The sequence below is a fragment of the Pleurodeles waltl genome, chromosome 3_1 (genome assembly GCF_031143425.1).
Source record: "Pleurodeles waltl isolate 20211129_DDA chromosome 3_1, aPleWal1.hap1.20221129, whole genome shotgun sequence".
Classification (NCBI taxonomy): domain Eukaryota; kingdom Metazoa; phylum Chordata; class Amphibia; order Caudata; family Salamandridae; genus Pleurodeles; species Pleurodeles waltl.
Genome location: NC_090440.1, coordinates 1,867,467,791 through 1,867,484,670, shown reverse-complemented (window position 1 = coordinate 1,867,484,670; position 16,880 = coordinate 1,867,467,791). Strand labels below are relative to the sequence as shown.

The 16,880-nt window shown below is 46.7% G+C and overlaps 1 protein-coding gene across 1 annotated transcript; it reads left to right on the top strand.

Annotated features, from left to right (window-relative positions):
• The first annotated feature begins 3,252 nt into the window (after positions 1-3,252).
• LOC138283628 (gamma-crystallin-2-like) lies at positions 3,253-15,525 on the top strand. The gene is made up of 3 exons (XM_069221567.1): positions 3,253-3,321; positions 9,248-9,349; positions 15,250-15,525. The coding sequence occupies exons 1-3, from the start codon at positions 3,253-3,255 to the stop codon at positions 15,523-15,525; spliced, it is 447 nt and encodes a 148-aa protein (XP_069077668.1).
• Positions 15,526-16,880: the final 1,355 nt, after the last annotated feature.

Genomic DNA, 16,880 nt, shown 5'->3' with positions numbered 1-16,880 from the left:
CGCCAGAAACAACAATCAGCCCGGCGCAGACTGCCACCTTCTTAGAGGGGCTCGACCTCGCCTCTTTATCAGACGAGGGTCGTAGCCTCCTAGAAGGGGAAATAAGCAGGCAGGAGATAGATAAAGTCATCTCCGACCTAACTTAGCACAAATCAACTGGGGAGGATGGATACCTGGTGGAATTTTATAAATGGGTAGGGAAAGAGGCGATTGATATTCTACACGAAGCCCTAAACGAAGCCTGCGAAACACAGACATTAGGGGCCATATGCAATAATGCTACGATAGCCATCATACCAAAACCTGGGAGAGACCCCCTACTGTGTGGCAGCTACCAACCCATCTCTCTCCTAAACGGGGATATCAAAATCCTAGCAAGTGTTCTGGCAAACAGACTACGCAAAGTAATACAGTCCTTAATACACCATACGCAGGTGGGGTTTGTGCCGGGCCGCACCTCTAGGAACCATTTGCGTACTCTGGGCCATATTTATACTTTTTGACGCAAAACTGCGCTAACGCAGTTTAGCGTCAAAAAATTTAGCGCCGTCTAACGCCATTCTGAAGCGCCATGCGGGCGCCGTATTTATGGAATGGCGTTAGCCGGCGCAAGCAGACCGGCGCTGCCTGGTGTACGTGGAAAAAAACCACGTAGACCAGGCAGCGCCGGCGTTGGGCAAAAATGACGTTAGGGCGTCTTAAAATGGGGCAAGTCAGGTTGAGGCAAAAAAATCGTCTTAACCCGACTTGCGCCATTTTTTAACGACGCCCATCCCCCATCAACATGACTCCTATCATTGTAAAGATAGGAGTCATGCCCCCTTGCCCAATGGCCATGCCCAGGGGACTTATGTCCCCTGGGCATGGTCATTGGGCATAGTGGCATGTAGGGGGGCACAAATCAGGCCCCCCTATGCCACAAAAATTAAAAAAAAAAATACTTACCTGAACTTACCTTAATGTCCATGGGATGGGTCCCTCCGTCCTTGGGTGTCCTCCTGGGGTGGGCAAGGGTGGCAGGGGGGGTCCCTGGGGGCAGGGGAGGGCACTCTGGGCTCATTTTGAGCCCACTTGTCCCTTAACGCCATGCCTGACCCAGGCGTTAAAAAGCGGCGCAAATGCGCCGTTTTTGGCCACGCCCACTCCCGGGCGTCATTTTTGCCCGGGAGTATAAATACCACGTAAAGGCCTGGGAGTCATTTTTTAAGACGGGAACGCCTCCCTTGCATATCATTAACGCAAGGAAGGGGTTCACGCTAAAAAATGACGCCCACTCCGGGCACTTTGGCGCCCGAAGCGTCTAACGCCATAGTATAAATATGGCGCTAGTTGGCGTTAGTTTAGCGTCGAATTTGCGTCGAAAAAAACGACGCAAATTCGGCGCAACCAGAGTATAAATACGGCCCTCTATGTCACACCCTTTGGACTACCAGGGATTCACCGGAGACGGCGTTGGCCCTGTCCTTAGATGCCGAAAAGGCGTTTAGAATGGCCCTACCTCTTTGCGACCCTGGAGAGATTTGGTTTGGGAGGCAAATTTATCTCTATGGTGTGGCTGCTCTATGACCAGCCCGCGGCAAGGGTCAATTGAGGGGATTTCCTCTTGGATCCTTTTCCCATCCGGAGGGGTACGCAACAGGTTTGCCCCCTCTCGCCTCTCCTGTTTCTGCAGGTCATGGAGCCCTTGGCTGCAGCTATCCAATCCTCCCCCTCTATAACCGATCTTCCATTACCCGAAGGTATCTCCAAAATATACTTATATGCCGACGACGTCCTCTTAACACTCACGGACTAGAGGTAAGTGAGGACTTTGCAGCCCTTTCTGGGTACTGCATTAATTGGGACAAAAGCGAGGCACTCCCACTTTCGCGATTAACCACAAAGGCAGCACTCCTAGGTTACCCATTCCGATGGACACCGAAACGTCTCAAATACCTGGGAGTGCTAGTCAATCCAGGCCTGACACACATGGTGGTGGATAATACTGACCCCCTCATTATGCGGGCGAAACAAGATTTTGCAAAATGGACCCAGCTGGGCCTCTCCATGTGGGGCTGAGTGCAAGCGGTTAGGATGGTAACGGTGCCCCATTTCACCTACATCCTGGGTCTTCTCCCCCTACTAGTGCCCCTCTCCACATTACGAGGCATTGACGCGCTAATTAGATCATTTGTGTGCGGCACCATGCGACCACGGCTATCACCTGCTAAACTTCTAACCCGTCGCTCACACGGGGCATGGGACTCCCATCGGTGGAGCACTATTCTCTAGCTTTACAACTGTCCCAACTGTCCAACACACTGTCGAAAATACCAGACCTTCCCTTGTGGATAGCAGTGGAAAGACAACTTCTGTCTGCGAACGATGGGCTTGCAGGACCTTACCGTGAAGACCTTCCATCCACCAATTCGGTGAACCCTATTTTGAAGGCGACCAGGGCCGCCTGGCGAAGGGCCCACTGACTACTCGGGGTCCATCCCGTCATCCACGGCCAAGTGCATATATGGAGCAACAGTGGACTCCGGATAGGTGGTGAGGTACCTAACTGGCCGCAGTGGAGGAGGGCAGGTATCCTTACCCTTTCTCAGATTCTGGAAAATGACGTACTCAAACCCTTCCCCAGGCTACAGGAGGAGTTCGGCCTCCAACCGAATCAGGAATGGAGATACTTACAACTCAAGCATTGCATCTCCCGGGGAAATGCAACTACCTGACGGGGGTCCCAGCCCTCACCTATAGTGGCTTACTTGCAGCAATGGGGGCAACATAAGGGAGTAATATTAGGTCTCTACGATTTAATCATCCGACAACTCTACTCCCAGCCTCTCTCATACAAACTGCGCCTACAGTGGCAAACCCCACTGCAACAGCCACTCTAGAGGCACTAGACAGAGGCACCCGGAAGCCACGTTTGAAATTCTGCCTCTTCAAGGTCCTACACGACTGGCATTGGTCCCCAGCAAAATTACACAGGACAGGGCTCCTCCCACACGCGAACTGTTGGCGGTGCCCAGAGACATCCAACAGTTCGACCACCCTGGGATGCTGTGAGTTCCACCCTGGCCAAATCAATGCCACTCCCGTCACCACTCCCCTCCGCCCTCATGCTCTTACAAGACATGACCTCCCTACCAGATCTCTCCAGACCACACAAAAGACTGCTGCACACTGCACTAGCCACTGCAAAAATCTGCATACTCCGTCACTGGCGGTTGGAGATCCCCCCCAAAGCCAGAGGAATGGATTATAGCCATGACCCGTACGGCCTCACACAAAAGATTCATCTATAGCCTACAAGATCAAGATCAAATATTCACGCAGGTATGGGCTCCCTTCCTTACAGTGGGACGATAGCAAACCACCCGGAACCACCGCCCCCCCACCCCACCCCTCCCTCCCACCTGTTCCCTTTCTCCCTCCCCTCCCTCCCCTCCCCTTATCCTTGCATTCTTCACTTCCTCTATTCTTTTTCTTCTTCTTTCTCTTTTTCTCTTTCTCTCTTTTCTTTTCCTTTTCTTTTCTTTTTCTTCTACTTTTTCTTTCTCTTTCTTCTTTCTTAATTTCATAATCTCACTAGAGACCACACACTGCTCTTTACCACCATTCCAAGCAGACCTTCGCCAGAGACCTCTTTCTCCATGTCATGAGAAGGACACTTAGGGCCTGATTCTAACTTTGGAGGACGGTGTTAAACCGTCCCAAAAGTGGCGGATATACCACCTACCGTATTACGAGTCCATTATATCCTATGGAACTCGTAATACGGTAGGTGGTATATCCGCCACTTTTGGGACGGTTTAACACCGTCCTCCAAAGTTAGAATCAGGCCCTTAATATCAGTTTGAACTGGCCCAAGTGAAGACAGGGGTTGCAAGCCCCACTACTCGCAATAATCCCCTTGGTAAACCGCAAGACAGTTTTGAAAAACAGGTGGTTCTCCATGATGATAACCCGTTCCTAGGGCAGATCAAACTATGGAAATGTTACATAGATTACATTTTACTGATCTGGATAGGAACCAGAGAGGGACCCTCAGGTTCTCGCACTGGCTCAACACGGCTAACCCGTTTTTGAAGTTCACCATGACAATAGGCGGTAACCAACTGCCTTTCTTGGATCTACTAAACTAAGAAAAAAATGGATCCTTAGCCTCCGAGGTCTACTATAAACCCACAGATCGCAATAACCTTCTCCAATTTCAGAGCTTCCACCCAAGGCCCCTGCAGGAAAACCTCCCTGTGGGGCAATTCTTACGTTTGCGACAGAATTGCTTGAACCTCACAGATTACATAAAACATGCTAACAAACTGTCCACTAAACTTCAAGAAAAAGATTACCCCACACATCTTGTCAGAAGAGCCAACAACAGAGCACGTAATAACAATAGAGACCAACTGTTGCAACCCCGTATCAACAAACCCAAGATGGAACAAAGAGTGTGTGTGACCACGTTAAACCCTGTATCTAACAAGATCCAAAAAATCATCGGAGATGACTGGAAGATCCTGACATCAGGAGGCCTCCCTTTTCAACAACTTTTGCAGGCCTTCAAGAGAGCCACCAATATATACGTGACATGGTGGTTCACAGTAGACCCATATCTAAACCTCTCAACAAACAGACAACACTCTGGCTCCTACCACCTCCCACAGGCCACCACCTGTGTGGCAACTGTAGTGTATGCCGGTTCACACAAAAATCCACCACGGTACACCTTGGTCTTAAAACCCTGTGGGTTCTGAAATCACTTACAAATTGCAACAGTAAGAATGTAATCTATTTGATCAAGTGCCCTTGCCAGCTTAAATATATCGGAATGACAACGAGGAAGGTTGGCACACATATCTGTGAACACAGGAGCACTATCCGATGCAAACATGACGCCACAAAACTTACAAGCCACTTTATTCTCAGTAACTATTTCCCAGATGATCTGATGTGGACCGTTCTAGAGCAACTGCCTCCCACGACAAACAATATGACACAGAAGCTTTTCTTCTATGAACAGTGGTGGATCTGGAGACTACACTTGGATATAAATGGATTGAACGAAGAGATCCCGTGGTTTTCATTTAACAAATGACCTCCTTTTCAACATCATGGCATACAGTTAAACCATGGTGCACTGTAACCTAGTACCGTGAATAATCCCCTACTGATGACCCGTCCGAGCACGTGTACATTTCTTTCTCTACCCCTCCCCTACAGCACCCCGTTCGTCACCCCCTCCCTTCACCTCCCTCCCTCTTTCTGTTTTCTTCCTTTTTTCTCCCTGTTTCTCACCTCTTTCCATACTTTTTTCCCACTGTTATCCCTATTCCTTTTTCTGGACGATAAACTCTCCTTTCCCTGTCTTTCTCCCCCCTCCCCTCATCTCCTCCCTTCCCCTCTTTCTTTCCCTTCCCCTTCCTTATTTATCTTCTAATCTCTGCACCCTCACTTCCTCCTCCCCCTCTTTCTTCCCCTTCTCTTTTTTATTCCCTTTCCTTTTTTCCTTCTCCCCCTTCAATATCTGCACCCCTCCTTTTCCATTCCTTCCCCCCACCCACCCTTCGATCCAGCACTCCTTCCCTCTTAAACCCCCACCTTGTGCCCGCGCCTATCTGGCTAAATGCGAGAGGATTGCCGTTACGTCACCAGTACTGCTGGGAACTACGTTTCCCAGCAGCCTTTGAGCAACGCAACGTCACATGACTTGTTCACGTTGACGCCGCGCATTCAACCACACCCCAGGCCCTGAAATCCAGCCCAGGCCGGTGGCGGTGATTGAGCGCCTTGCACGCCAGTTTTAATCATTCTGATCTCCTTAAATATCTGCCCCCACGCAGGACCATTACCTCAAGCGGTCCAGCGAGGGGACGGTTTAGGCGCACAGTGAGCACCTCCTGTGGAGTTGGGAGTGAGACCGCTTCTTTTGGTATACGGCGACATCCTCGGCACAGATAAGATCTTTTTTATTTATTTTCTTTCGCCATAATTATGCCCCTAATCACGGGGGTATTTCGTTGTATATTCTTCTATTTACCTGTTGATAGCAGATTGTATAAACAGTGAATTACTTGCTCCTTGTATATTTCCTATATGTATTCATTTACCTGCTTCCTGTGGGGATTATATATTAAGCAATATGGCATTTGCAATTGTTAATGCACCCCTCAAAGAGTGCAAGTTACGGCTAGGCAGCAGCCCATTCACCTTTACATTCCTCCATACTTTTCATGTTCTTACTGCCGTACCCTGTTTATCTATCCTCTTCTCCTTAGTGTGTGACAATAAGGGGACACTCCCCCTCCTGGAATCCTGGGGCTAGTACCCTTCGGGTATAGGGTAAGATGCTCTCCCTCCTCTTTGGATACATTTCTAACACGTGTGGATTGCATGACTTTTGCCTGCTATGTCACGTTTTCGTGTGCTGTGCTGTGTAGTGTTGTGTTTCGCATACAAAATGATATGTGTGCTTTGTTTCCCTCAGGCCTCTATAAGGTATTTCCTTGCTTAAGGTAGGCCCCTTACCTCTTTTTCTCACCTTTTCACACTCACTCCCTTTGAGTGGAGTAGTTTTCCCTTACATGGCATAAGGTTTGGGGATCCAAGACCCCGACGAATGCCCCAAGAATTTCCTTGGCTCAATATAGAGGGCAGAAACATGTTGGCCATTTTTAGATAGGCGACCCAGTGAGTCATTGTTCTCACAGAGGTGCCCCAATTTGTGTTTTTAATCACACCAGCAGACACCACTATTAATAGTATACTCTCACACATGGGTACTGTCTATGTGTTTTTATGTATACCCTAGCTTAGCTGGATCCCACATTTTCCAGAACAGTTAAAATGTACGCACTCCCTCCTGTTCCTTTAACAGTGAGGTTGAGTCCGCCCAGGTGGCATTGTCCTACCTGGGTGGGGCTAGGGGGTCATATGATGAAGCATGACACTACATAGTGTGTGAGACCACCTAGTCTGTAAAGGAAACATCCCCCCAATAGTAAAGCTTCTTTTCCCCCTTGTCTGCTGTTTCCCTTTTCTTCTTTTTTCCTTCCTGTTCCTTCTCTTCCCTTCCTTCCATGTATTCCCTGTCCCTACTGGCACTGTCCCCGTTGCCCCGGTGCCTCTGCCTTCTGTGGGGCTTCCTCCCTAACTCGTGAGCCTCCTTTGTTGAGTGTGGAGGCAGGGGGTGGAGGCAGCTGTCGCGGTGGCTCCAGAGGTCAGGCCCCCAGTCTCCAGCTGGTAGGGGAAGGGAGTCGGAGAGCTCCTTACGTTTTGTCTCCCCCAAAGGAGGGGGGGGGTTTAGGGAGAGGAGGAGAGGCGCGTCACCAATGCCGGGCCTCCTTTTGTTCAAGGCCGCGGCGTCCGCGTCCGCCGCTCGGGGGAGAGCAGTTGATTTTTCTCCCTTCCTCCAGCCCAGGTCACAAGGATGGATGGGCGGGGCTCCGGGTGCTCGCACCCCCGGCGACTGTGGCAATATTGTCAGCGGAGACAGAGACAGACACAGAGGGGCGCGTCTTCTACCCGTGGCCCCCTCTGGGGGGTGCGCCTCTCCACGTCGGGTTGCCTCTCCACTCGAGGCCGTGGCTTGGGATCCTGCCGCGGGCCTCGGTTACGCCCTCTTTACTCCGCACGGTGTTCCTGAGGAGGGGGCGCTCCCCGTGCCACAGGCACCGGCCTCCCGCCGTCTCCGACCCCCGCACGTGTGCTGGCAGTGTTCGAGGGCTCCCTGGTGCACCGCAGCGCCGCTGTCCTCACCCCGCGGCCCACTGCCTCGCAGAGCTCGGCTCCTAGGCGGCCATCATGGATCGTGGCCAGACCACGCCCCCTGGATACATTTCTAACACGTGTGCATTGCATGACTTTTGCCTGTTATGTCACGTTTTCTTGTGTTGTGCTGTGTAGTGTTGTGTTTCACATACAAAATTATATGTGTGCTTTTTTTCCATCAGGCCTCCACAAGGTATTTCCTTGCTTAAGATAGGCCCCTTACCTCTTTTTCTCACCTTTTCACACTCACTCCCTTTGAGTAGAGTAGTTTTCCCATACATTGCATAACGTTTAGGGATCCAAGGCCCTGACGAATGCCCCGAGACTTTCCTTGGTTCATTATAGAGGGCAGAAACATGTTTGCCATTTTTAGATATGCGACCCAGTGAGTCATTGTTCTCACAGAGGTGTCCCAATTTGTGTTTTTAATCACACCAGCAGACACCACTATTAAAAGTGTACTCTGGCACAAGGTGACTTTCTAGGTGTTTTTTTATGTATACCCTAGCTTAGCTGGATCCCACATTTTGCAGAACACTTAAAATGTACGCACTCCCCCCTGTTCCTTAACAGTGAGGTTGAGTCCACCCAGGTGGCATTGTCCTACCTGGGTGGGGCTAGGTGGTCAAATGAGGAAGCATGACACTATATAGTGTGTGAGACCACCTAGTCTGTAAAGGATACATCCCACCAACCATAAAGCTATCAACACATGACCCTCCACAGTATTCAACACTATTAACCCATCTAATAAGTTCCAGGAACTCCAAGGGATTCTTCCCCTGTCAGTAGTTCCTCAATATAAAGTGAACCCCATACTCTTGTGTGTGATTACCTCATTAATATTCACGAGGTAAGTTGATTTGCAACCCTCTCAGAATCGCAAATGAACTCTGAAGGGTTTCGTGAATTTAAGTTAGCGATTTCCTAATTGCTAATTGCAGGAAATCACAATTCTGAAATCACCATTTCAAAACTTTGTACATGTTTCTCCATGCCCTTTCTTGGTCATTGTAAAAATGTCCAATTAGTGGCCTTTAACTAGTGGATGTGGTTGTTCCTTTAGATGCTAAAATTGTCTTATTTAAACACAATAACTCCTAGTTCTCAAAGTGAGGTGACGAGATCTGTTTCCTTTGAAACTTGGCACCATAATGAAAGAAATTTGATGGACTGTGTACCAGTGTTGTTTGGATATACGTATGCTAATGACATAAAGAGTTCTGTGCTTCATGTGAATATGCAATTTTCTTTCCAAGTCTTTCAAAGAACAATGACAACAATTCTTTTCTACTTTGTAAAGTGCTCTGATGCTTGTTTTGGGCTTCTAAAATGCTCTATGAAACTTCAAATACAAAAATAAAATCACATAAAGTGACTGTTAACTAGTGTGCATTGTTGTATATTAACATTTTAAGTATTGTTTTAGAATAACCAGCTTGTTTACACTAGTGAGCGTCAATAACATGCTCTTTCTCCCCACCCCGCACAGATCATCTTCTACGAGGAGAAGAACTTCAGAGGCCGCTCCTATGAGTGCAGCTCTGAGTGTGCCGATCTGGGCTCCTTCTTTAGCCGCTGCAACTCCATCCGGGTAAAAAGTGGAACTGGATACTCTATGAATGCCCTAACTTTAGGGGGCACCTGTTCTACCTAAAAAGAGGAGAGTACCCAGATTTCCATCAGTGGATGGGCTACAATGACTTAATCAGGTCCTGTTGCCTGGCCCCACAGGTACTTTTGATTTTATTTGATGAATTATCAGACAACTGTGCACGACTGCACACTATTCCACCTTGTCCCTCCCCTCCAAACTATAACACAAAAACAAGATTTCACAATTATAAAACCTGATGCGATCTCAATTTGCTATTTTTATACACATAATGTAAAATGTATCCTGAAATGAAATGACATGCCCAAGTAAAGTGGTGGCAAATTCACGTCACTAACAATGCAGACAATAGAAGGAGCCTATACCTGTAGAATGTCACATCAGTTTAAATAGGGTAATACAAATACATTCTGCAGAAGCCCTCACACTTAAAAAACTAAGAAAAAGTTTCAGGTGCTTGCACAGAAATCTATACTGCGATATGGAGTGCAATGCATTTTGTGCAGTACTAGCATGTGCTGGGGCAATGATGTGTGTGAAGCCTACTTCCAATGTAGGTTTGGCAGCGGGCCACATGAGGGGTCTTCAGCCAGCGACAGCACTCACTGCTGTCTTCTGTCTAACCATCTACTTAGAACTGTGCTAATTTCACGACTGCCAAGGGGTGGAAATTCTGAGCTATTTTCTAGGAAGCATGAAGCACAGTAAAATTATTAATGAATTGTCCTTTCAGATGCTATGTACACAATGTGATCTATGGCTCTAATTGAATTGTTTAACCTGCTTGAATATTGAAAATATAAGGATTGGATCACAGACTAGCCTTTTAATAAGCTCATGTTGTGATCAAATTGATTTTGCATGATTAAATTGTCTAGCAGATATTTTGGCACACAAGTCTTTGTTTACTTTGCTGTCTTATTGGCAACTGAGCAGCAACTTAATTATTGCATTTCTGACAATAATGCAGATTTTGAGAAATGTAGTGATACTTTGGGTATACATTGATAACACTGCATGACATTACATACATTCTTCGTCAGTCTACCACTAATAGATGTCTGGTGGTAACATACTGCATCAAAAATTGTTATGTGGGTTATTTTACTCACCATAGCTTTGAATGCAAGCCTTATAATCTATGTGTGTCATGAAGGGTCTATCTGGACTTTACTTATGATTAAGAGACTCATTGGCAATTGTGAGTCACGTCAGATAGGTGTGTCAATCAATCCATCAATCAAGGATTTATAAAGCAGACTACTCACCCGTTAGGGTCTCAAGGCGCTGGGGGGGGAGCTACTGGTCGAGGAGCCAAGTCTTGAGGCGTTTCCTGAATGAAAGGAGGTCGTGGGTCAGGCGGAGGTGGAGCGGTAGGGAGTTCCAGGTCGTGGCGGCTAGGTGAGAGAAGGATCTTCCTCCGGCGGTGGTGCAGCAGATGCGGGGGACATAGGCGAGGGCGAGGTTGACGGAGCGAAGGTTCCGTGTGGGGGTGTGAAAGGTGAGTCTGTCGTTGAGGTAGGCAGGACCTGTGTTGTGGAGGGCTTGGTGTGCGTGAATGAGGATTTTGAAGGTGATCCTCTTTGATACTGGTAACCAGTATAGGTCTATAGGCCTATGAGGCGGGCGGACTCTTTCTGGATTCTTTGCAGCTTTGTTTGGAGTTTGTTTGTTATTCCTGTATATAGGGCGTTTCCGTAGTCCAGTCGGCTGCTGACCAAGGCGTGGGTGGCGGTTTTCCTGGTTTCGACGGGAATCCACTTGAAGATTTTGCGGAGCAAGTGGAGGGTGTTGTAGCGGGAAGAGGAGATGGCATTGACCTGCCGAGTCATGCTGAGTGTGGAATCCAAGATGAAGCCCAGGTTGCGTGTGTGGGTGGTGGGTGAGGGTGCAGAACCTAGGGAGGTGGACCACCAGGAGTCGTTCCAAGCTGAGGGGTTGGTGCCAAAGATTAGTATTTCTGTCTTGTCTGTGTTTAACTTGAGGTGGCTTGATTCCATCCAGCTGGCGATGGTGTGAAGTCCGTTGTGGAGGTTGTCCTTTGTAGTTGTAGGGCCTTTCGTGAGGGAGATGATGAGCTGAGTGTCGTCTGTGTAGGAGACTATGTTGATGTGGTATGTTCGTGCGATGTTGGCGAGGGGGGCCATGTAAACGTTGAGGAGTGTGGGGCTGAGTGAAGATCCTTGGGGGACGCCACAGGTGATTCTGGAGGCTTCTACAGGAACGGTGGGAGGCGGACTCTCTGGGTTCTGCCCGAGATCAAATCCAGTGCTTTGTTGCGGATTCTAGCGCTGTGGAGGCATGTGCGGAGAGTCTGATGACATACTGTGTGAAAAGCTGTGGAGAGAGGTCCAGGAGGATGAGTGCTGCTGTTTCTCCTTCATCGAGCATGGTCCTGATGTCGTCTGTGGCAGCAATGAGTGCAGTCTTGGTGCTGTGGTTTTTGAGGAATCCGGATTGGGAGGTGTAGAGAGCCTTGCTGTCTTTCAAGAACCGGGATAGTTGATTATTTACGATTTTTTCGATGACCTTGGCTGGGAAGGGGAGGAGGGAGATCAGTCGGTAGTTCTTGGAGTCGTCAGGGTCTGCTTTTGGTTTCTTCAGCAGAGTGTTGATTTCTGCGTGCTTCCATCTCTCTGGGAAGGTGGCTGACTCGAAGGAGCTGTTGATGGTGTTGCAGAGATGGGTAGCGATGATGGTGTTAGCTTTGTTGAAGATATGGTGTGGGCAGGGGTCCGATTGTGATCCGGAGTGGGTGGAGGCCATGCGGTTGGTGGTGTCTTCTATGCTGACAGGGGTCCAGGTGTGGAGGAAGTGGGCGTTGCTTGGAGCATTGGGTCCGTAGTTGTTTGTAGTTAGCTGGTGGGTTAGCTGGTGGGTCTGGGGGTTGAAGCTGTTGTGGATTTCTTCTATCTTTTGACGGAAGTGGGTTGCAAGTGAGTTGCAGAGTACCTGTGTTGGCGGGGTTTCATTGGAGCAGGTCCTGGGGGTGGAGAGCTCTTTGATGATGCTGTTGTGAGTGTTGGTGTCAATGTGGTTTTTGAAGTGGGTCCTTTTGGTGGTGCGAATCAGTTGGTGATGTTTGCATAGGGTATCCTTGAAGGCGATGTGGTTGGAGTTGGTGGGGTCACGGTGCCAGGTCTTTTCCATTCTGCGAAATAGCCGTTTGGATTCCTGTAGGTCTGGGGTGAACCAGCTGTGTGTTAAGTGTGTTATGAACATCGACCTGCTCATTGTGAAGCAGACACCCTGTTTTTATGTGCTTGAACTGGCTAAAGTGTATTAATTTAACCAGTGGTCGAAGTGCACTTAAAAAGTATGGTAACTGTGATGCTGTGTGCAACGGGGCATGCATAAGCATGGGGGCGAAGTCAAAAGAATGGCTAAAAAATATCAATGTACTCTGTAACTTTTTTGGTCTTTCACCTTCTGCTGACTGCATATAAAATAATCAAAAAGGACAGATGATGGACGGAATGCTGAGCAATGCAAACATTCACCCCCAGTCGCAAAGATCTGGGTTTAATCCATTGTTTTTTTGTCCACCATGCCACCCCAGTTGGGACACAGCCATATGCAAATCAGTCTTGACCTTGTTCCCCATGGGAACAGTCCAGCCCGAACTGCCAAGCCAGGTCCTCCCTGGACCTAAAACAAGCATTCTGGGACGGTTTCATCAGCCAGGCTAGCTTGAATCCAGTGGCGCAGTGAGCACGGGACCCACGTCTGGGCATACACTCCTCACTTAGGGTGACAAAAGCAGAAAAAACAGATGATGAACAGAATACTGAACAATGCAAACGCTCACCCCAGTGGCTACATATAAAATAAGGCTCTAAGCAGAAAGCACTGTGAATATGCAAGTCATTTCAAACTGGTGTTACACACAATATAAGATATGCTGCTACAAAATGCGCAAAAAGGTTTAAGATAAAAACGTGATTCCAAAATACAGACTTTAATAATACCCACACTGTACATACTGCAGTTTTTGAAATGTCCTTTAAAGGTACTTACTTCACATCTCAGTCTGTAACTCATGTGCAATACCACTCAAAAAGAATAAAGCTGTATTATCGGGAAGCTTCAAATGATTTTATCAAATAAAGTCAATACCGGCTTCCAAGCACCCTTTACATTTGCTGATTAACCAGTGGTGCCCATTTACATTTCTTTTAGGCAAGAAGGCACCCTGGCAAGAAGGCTTTGCAGTTTGCCCCTCCCTTGGTATCACACCATAGGAGATTTCCTACCTTACATTTCACCTGAAGCATTTCTTGGAATTAACTGTCCCAGGACAGTTGTCTATTTACAAAAAGCATTTGCAATACAATGGGTCTTGCGTTTGCTTGAGTTAGAGCTGTTAACATGGCTGCCATGAGCATGAGCACGAAGAAGAGACACAAAAGGAAAAAGATGTTTGCTCGTAGTCAAACTTATGGGCAATCGTGCAATTATCCATGTAACGGGGTCAATGTCCAAGCCGGTAACCGGTAACCAAACCGCCGCAAGGAGGGACAAATGTAGAGCATTTACCAGTGATAACAAAGGATTTTTGAAAGGCAAGCCCACGAAGAAGTGATAGTGGTGGGCATGCAGTGGGCATGGTTAAAAGCCGACAGATAGATTACTGCAGGTCAGAGCACTTGCACACTCTACCTAAAAAGTAGGGAAACTGTTTTTCATAAAATAAAGTATGGACAGGTCATGCCCCTCAGGTCCTGACCACTTCAACCCCTGAATTTAACCAAATGTTTCTGCAAATTAGTGCAGGATTTTAGACAGCGCAGCTCATAAACAGAATGAGGTACACCTTGCTAAATAATTCGGATCTGTGCCAACTGAAAATCAAGCTCTTACTCTGAAAAATACCATTATAAGTGAATGCACATCAACCAGTGCAAGCTCATAAAAAACAAACTGGTGCTCGGGTCTGTGCTGAGCCTGAACAACGATACAACCCTGGGAAAAAACGCCCCAGCAACTTTCCAAAATGTGAACAGGAAGCGCTGCTCAAAAAGATATAAAAAATGAGTTATGACCCATACCGAGTAGAAAACATGGAACAGTGTGGTAACACTGCACCTCGTAAGTACCACACCACACAGTATCGGTATATCCTGGGTGCTCTGTTACGGCACCAAAGTACCAGTGCACTCAGAATGACATACATGATACAGGTGCTTGAACTTATGCCCTTTATCTGGCCAAATGTGGTGCTGTTTTCTTTTGGTAATGTGTGCAAATCTGTGCCATTGCTATTTCAGAGTGGAAAGAGACTAGTGACACTTTTGTCATTTTAAACCACAAGCAAATTTGTAAACGTAAATGTTGTATCCTAGCATTGACTTGATGTACCAAAAACTGCCCTTTTAAACAAGTGGCAATTGACTGAAAGTCAACATTTTGTAGTAAAATAAATAATGAAGGGTTCATCGAAGCTACTTTTATTCTGTGAGAATTTGCCAACTCCTATTACTTTATAGCAAAATGTGAAATTGTGGTGAGAACTATCCACCTGCATTTCAGCAGCAATAAAGCAAAAGCGTGAACACTTTGCCCTATACATCACAGAGTTAGGTGTTGAAATTTTAGACATTTTAATGGACATCTGAATTGGATCTTATACAGAAAAATTCCACATTAGAGTGCGAGATGCTCATTTGGAGGCCTTGTCTCTCTGACTATTGTGTGAAACCATGTAAACCACGTTTAATCAGTCATTAACCTTTGCCATCGCGAATTGATTATTTAAGAATTATTCATCTTAAAGTCCAAATAGCAAGGAATTGGTTTATGAAAGTTAATGGCTGGTTAAGCTTTATAACTGTAATAGAGGTGCTGCCAGAGACTTACTTCTTTACTTTCTTTAATCACAGCACCACGGATCCTACAGGATACGCGTGTACGAAAGAGAAGACTTTGGTGGACACATGATGGAGTTCTCAGATGACTGTCCACATGTGTATGAGCACTTCTGCTACAATGACATCCACTCCTGCAACGTTCAAGATGGCCACTGGATCTTCTATGAAAAGCCAAACTACAGAGGACGCCAGTACTACCTGAGACCTGGAGAGTACAGGAGATTCAGCGACTGGGGAGCCTCAAGTCCTAGGGTTGGATCAATTAGACGGATGAGGGACAGTTACTAGAATAGTGACAGTGATTACAGAACATTTTCTGTTTGTTACAGAATAAACTCTTCCAAATAACTCAAGCTTTTAGTTTGTGTTGTTTCTTGTTTAAAAAGTAATTGAGATGATTGAGAAGTCAATTTTCAATAAAATTTTAAGAAACTGTGCTAGTCCACAGATGTTAAGAAACCATAAATGGCTCTAAAATGTAGCACTTTATTTTATTTTGCATGTTTATTAGCACAGACTGGGTCCTAGGCATCACATGTACAGATAAAACGTATATACCTAGTACAAATGCAGTCAAAACTTAAAAAACACGAGCATGCAGTGCTTATGTTACAATTGTGCCTGCCTCCATCAGATCTTAGAGTGGCTGAGTGCCATATTGCTCTTTCTAATTATTACTGTTTATCCCTGTGCTGCCAAACTCAATGACTTCCAAGGCTTTTTTTTAAACTGTTTATGGTATTTTAATGCACACTGTGCACTTTACATGTGGGTTCAAGTGGTCTGGCCAGATCGGTCAAATCATTTTTTGTTTCTGAGCCCCGCCACACACCTGACAATCTGTCTTACCATTTCACTCTTCATAACGCCATTCTAGGCGAAGGACATTTGTGAGTCTTACTGTTATGGCCTACACAATGACCATACACAACTATATAAATCCACATAGCGGGCAGGCCGATGGCGTGCCAAGGGCATGCCTGTTGGCACACACCCACGTCTTAACCAAGCCCAGGGCGGTAAACGCTGCGTCTTTTGTACCACAGGTCATTTTAGAGGACATTTTATCCAGATGGTTTTCCTCCTTTGTTGCTCTCTCCTTGACCTTATTCAGAATTTGTGTAAAAACATTCCAATTTGGAATCCCAATTTTAACCGTACTTGGTATTATCAGTGGTGGCGCAACAGGGCAAATCTCAGCCCTGCCAGGCATCACCCCTGAACCTACTTCCTTAATAATCTTTGCTCATTAGGTAACTATAGCATGTGCTGGAACCACCTGGAACTTAATTTAGTAATTTAAAAAAAAAAACAGTCTAGGTCCTGGCTGAGAGATGACGCCATGCCTGAGATTGACCAGGCCACTCTGACAGGGTATGTAACAGACACCTGGACTGCCCGGACAGAAGTGAGGAAGGCATAGCCTGTATTTTTTAAATAGATCTTAACATTTTTAATTACAGTATTCCTTCCATTAAAGATAGTAAGCACTCAAAATTATGTTATCCTGCGGCTCTTGGCTACGCAGAAGTGCAAATAATTAGAAAGATAATGCAGAAAAAACTGCACCCTTGAAAGTGATTTTTTATACAGACTTTATCAAGTGCAGTACCAAAAAAGTCGCAAAAACAGTAAGTATTTTC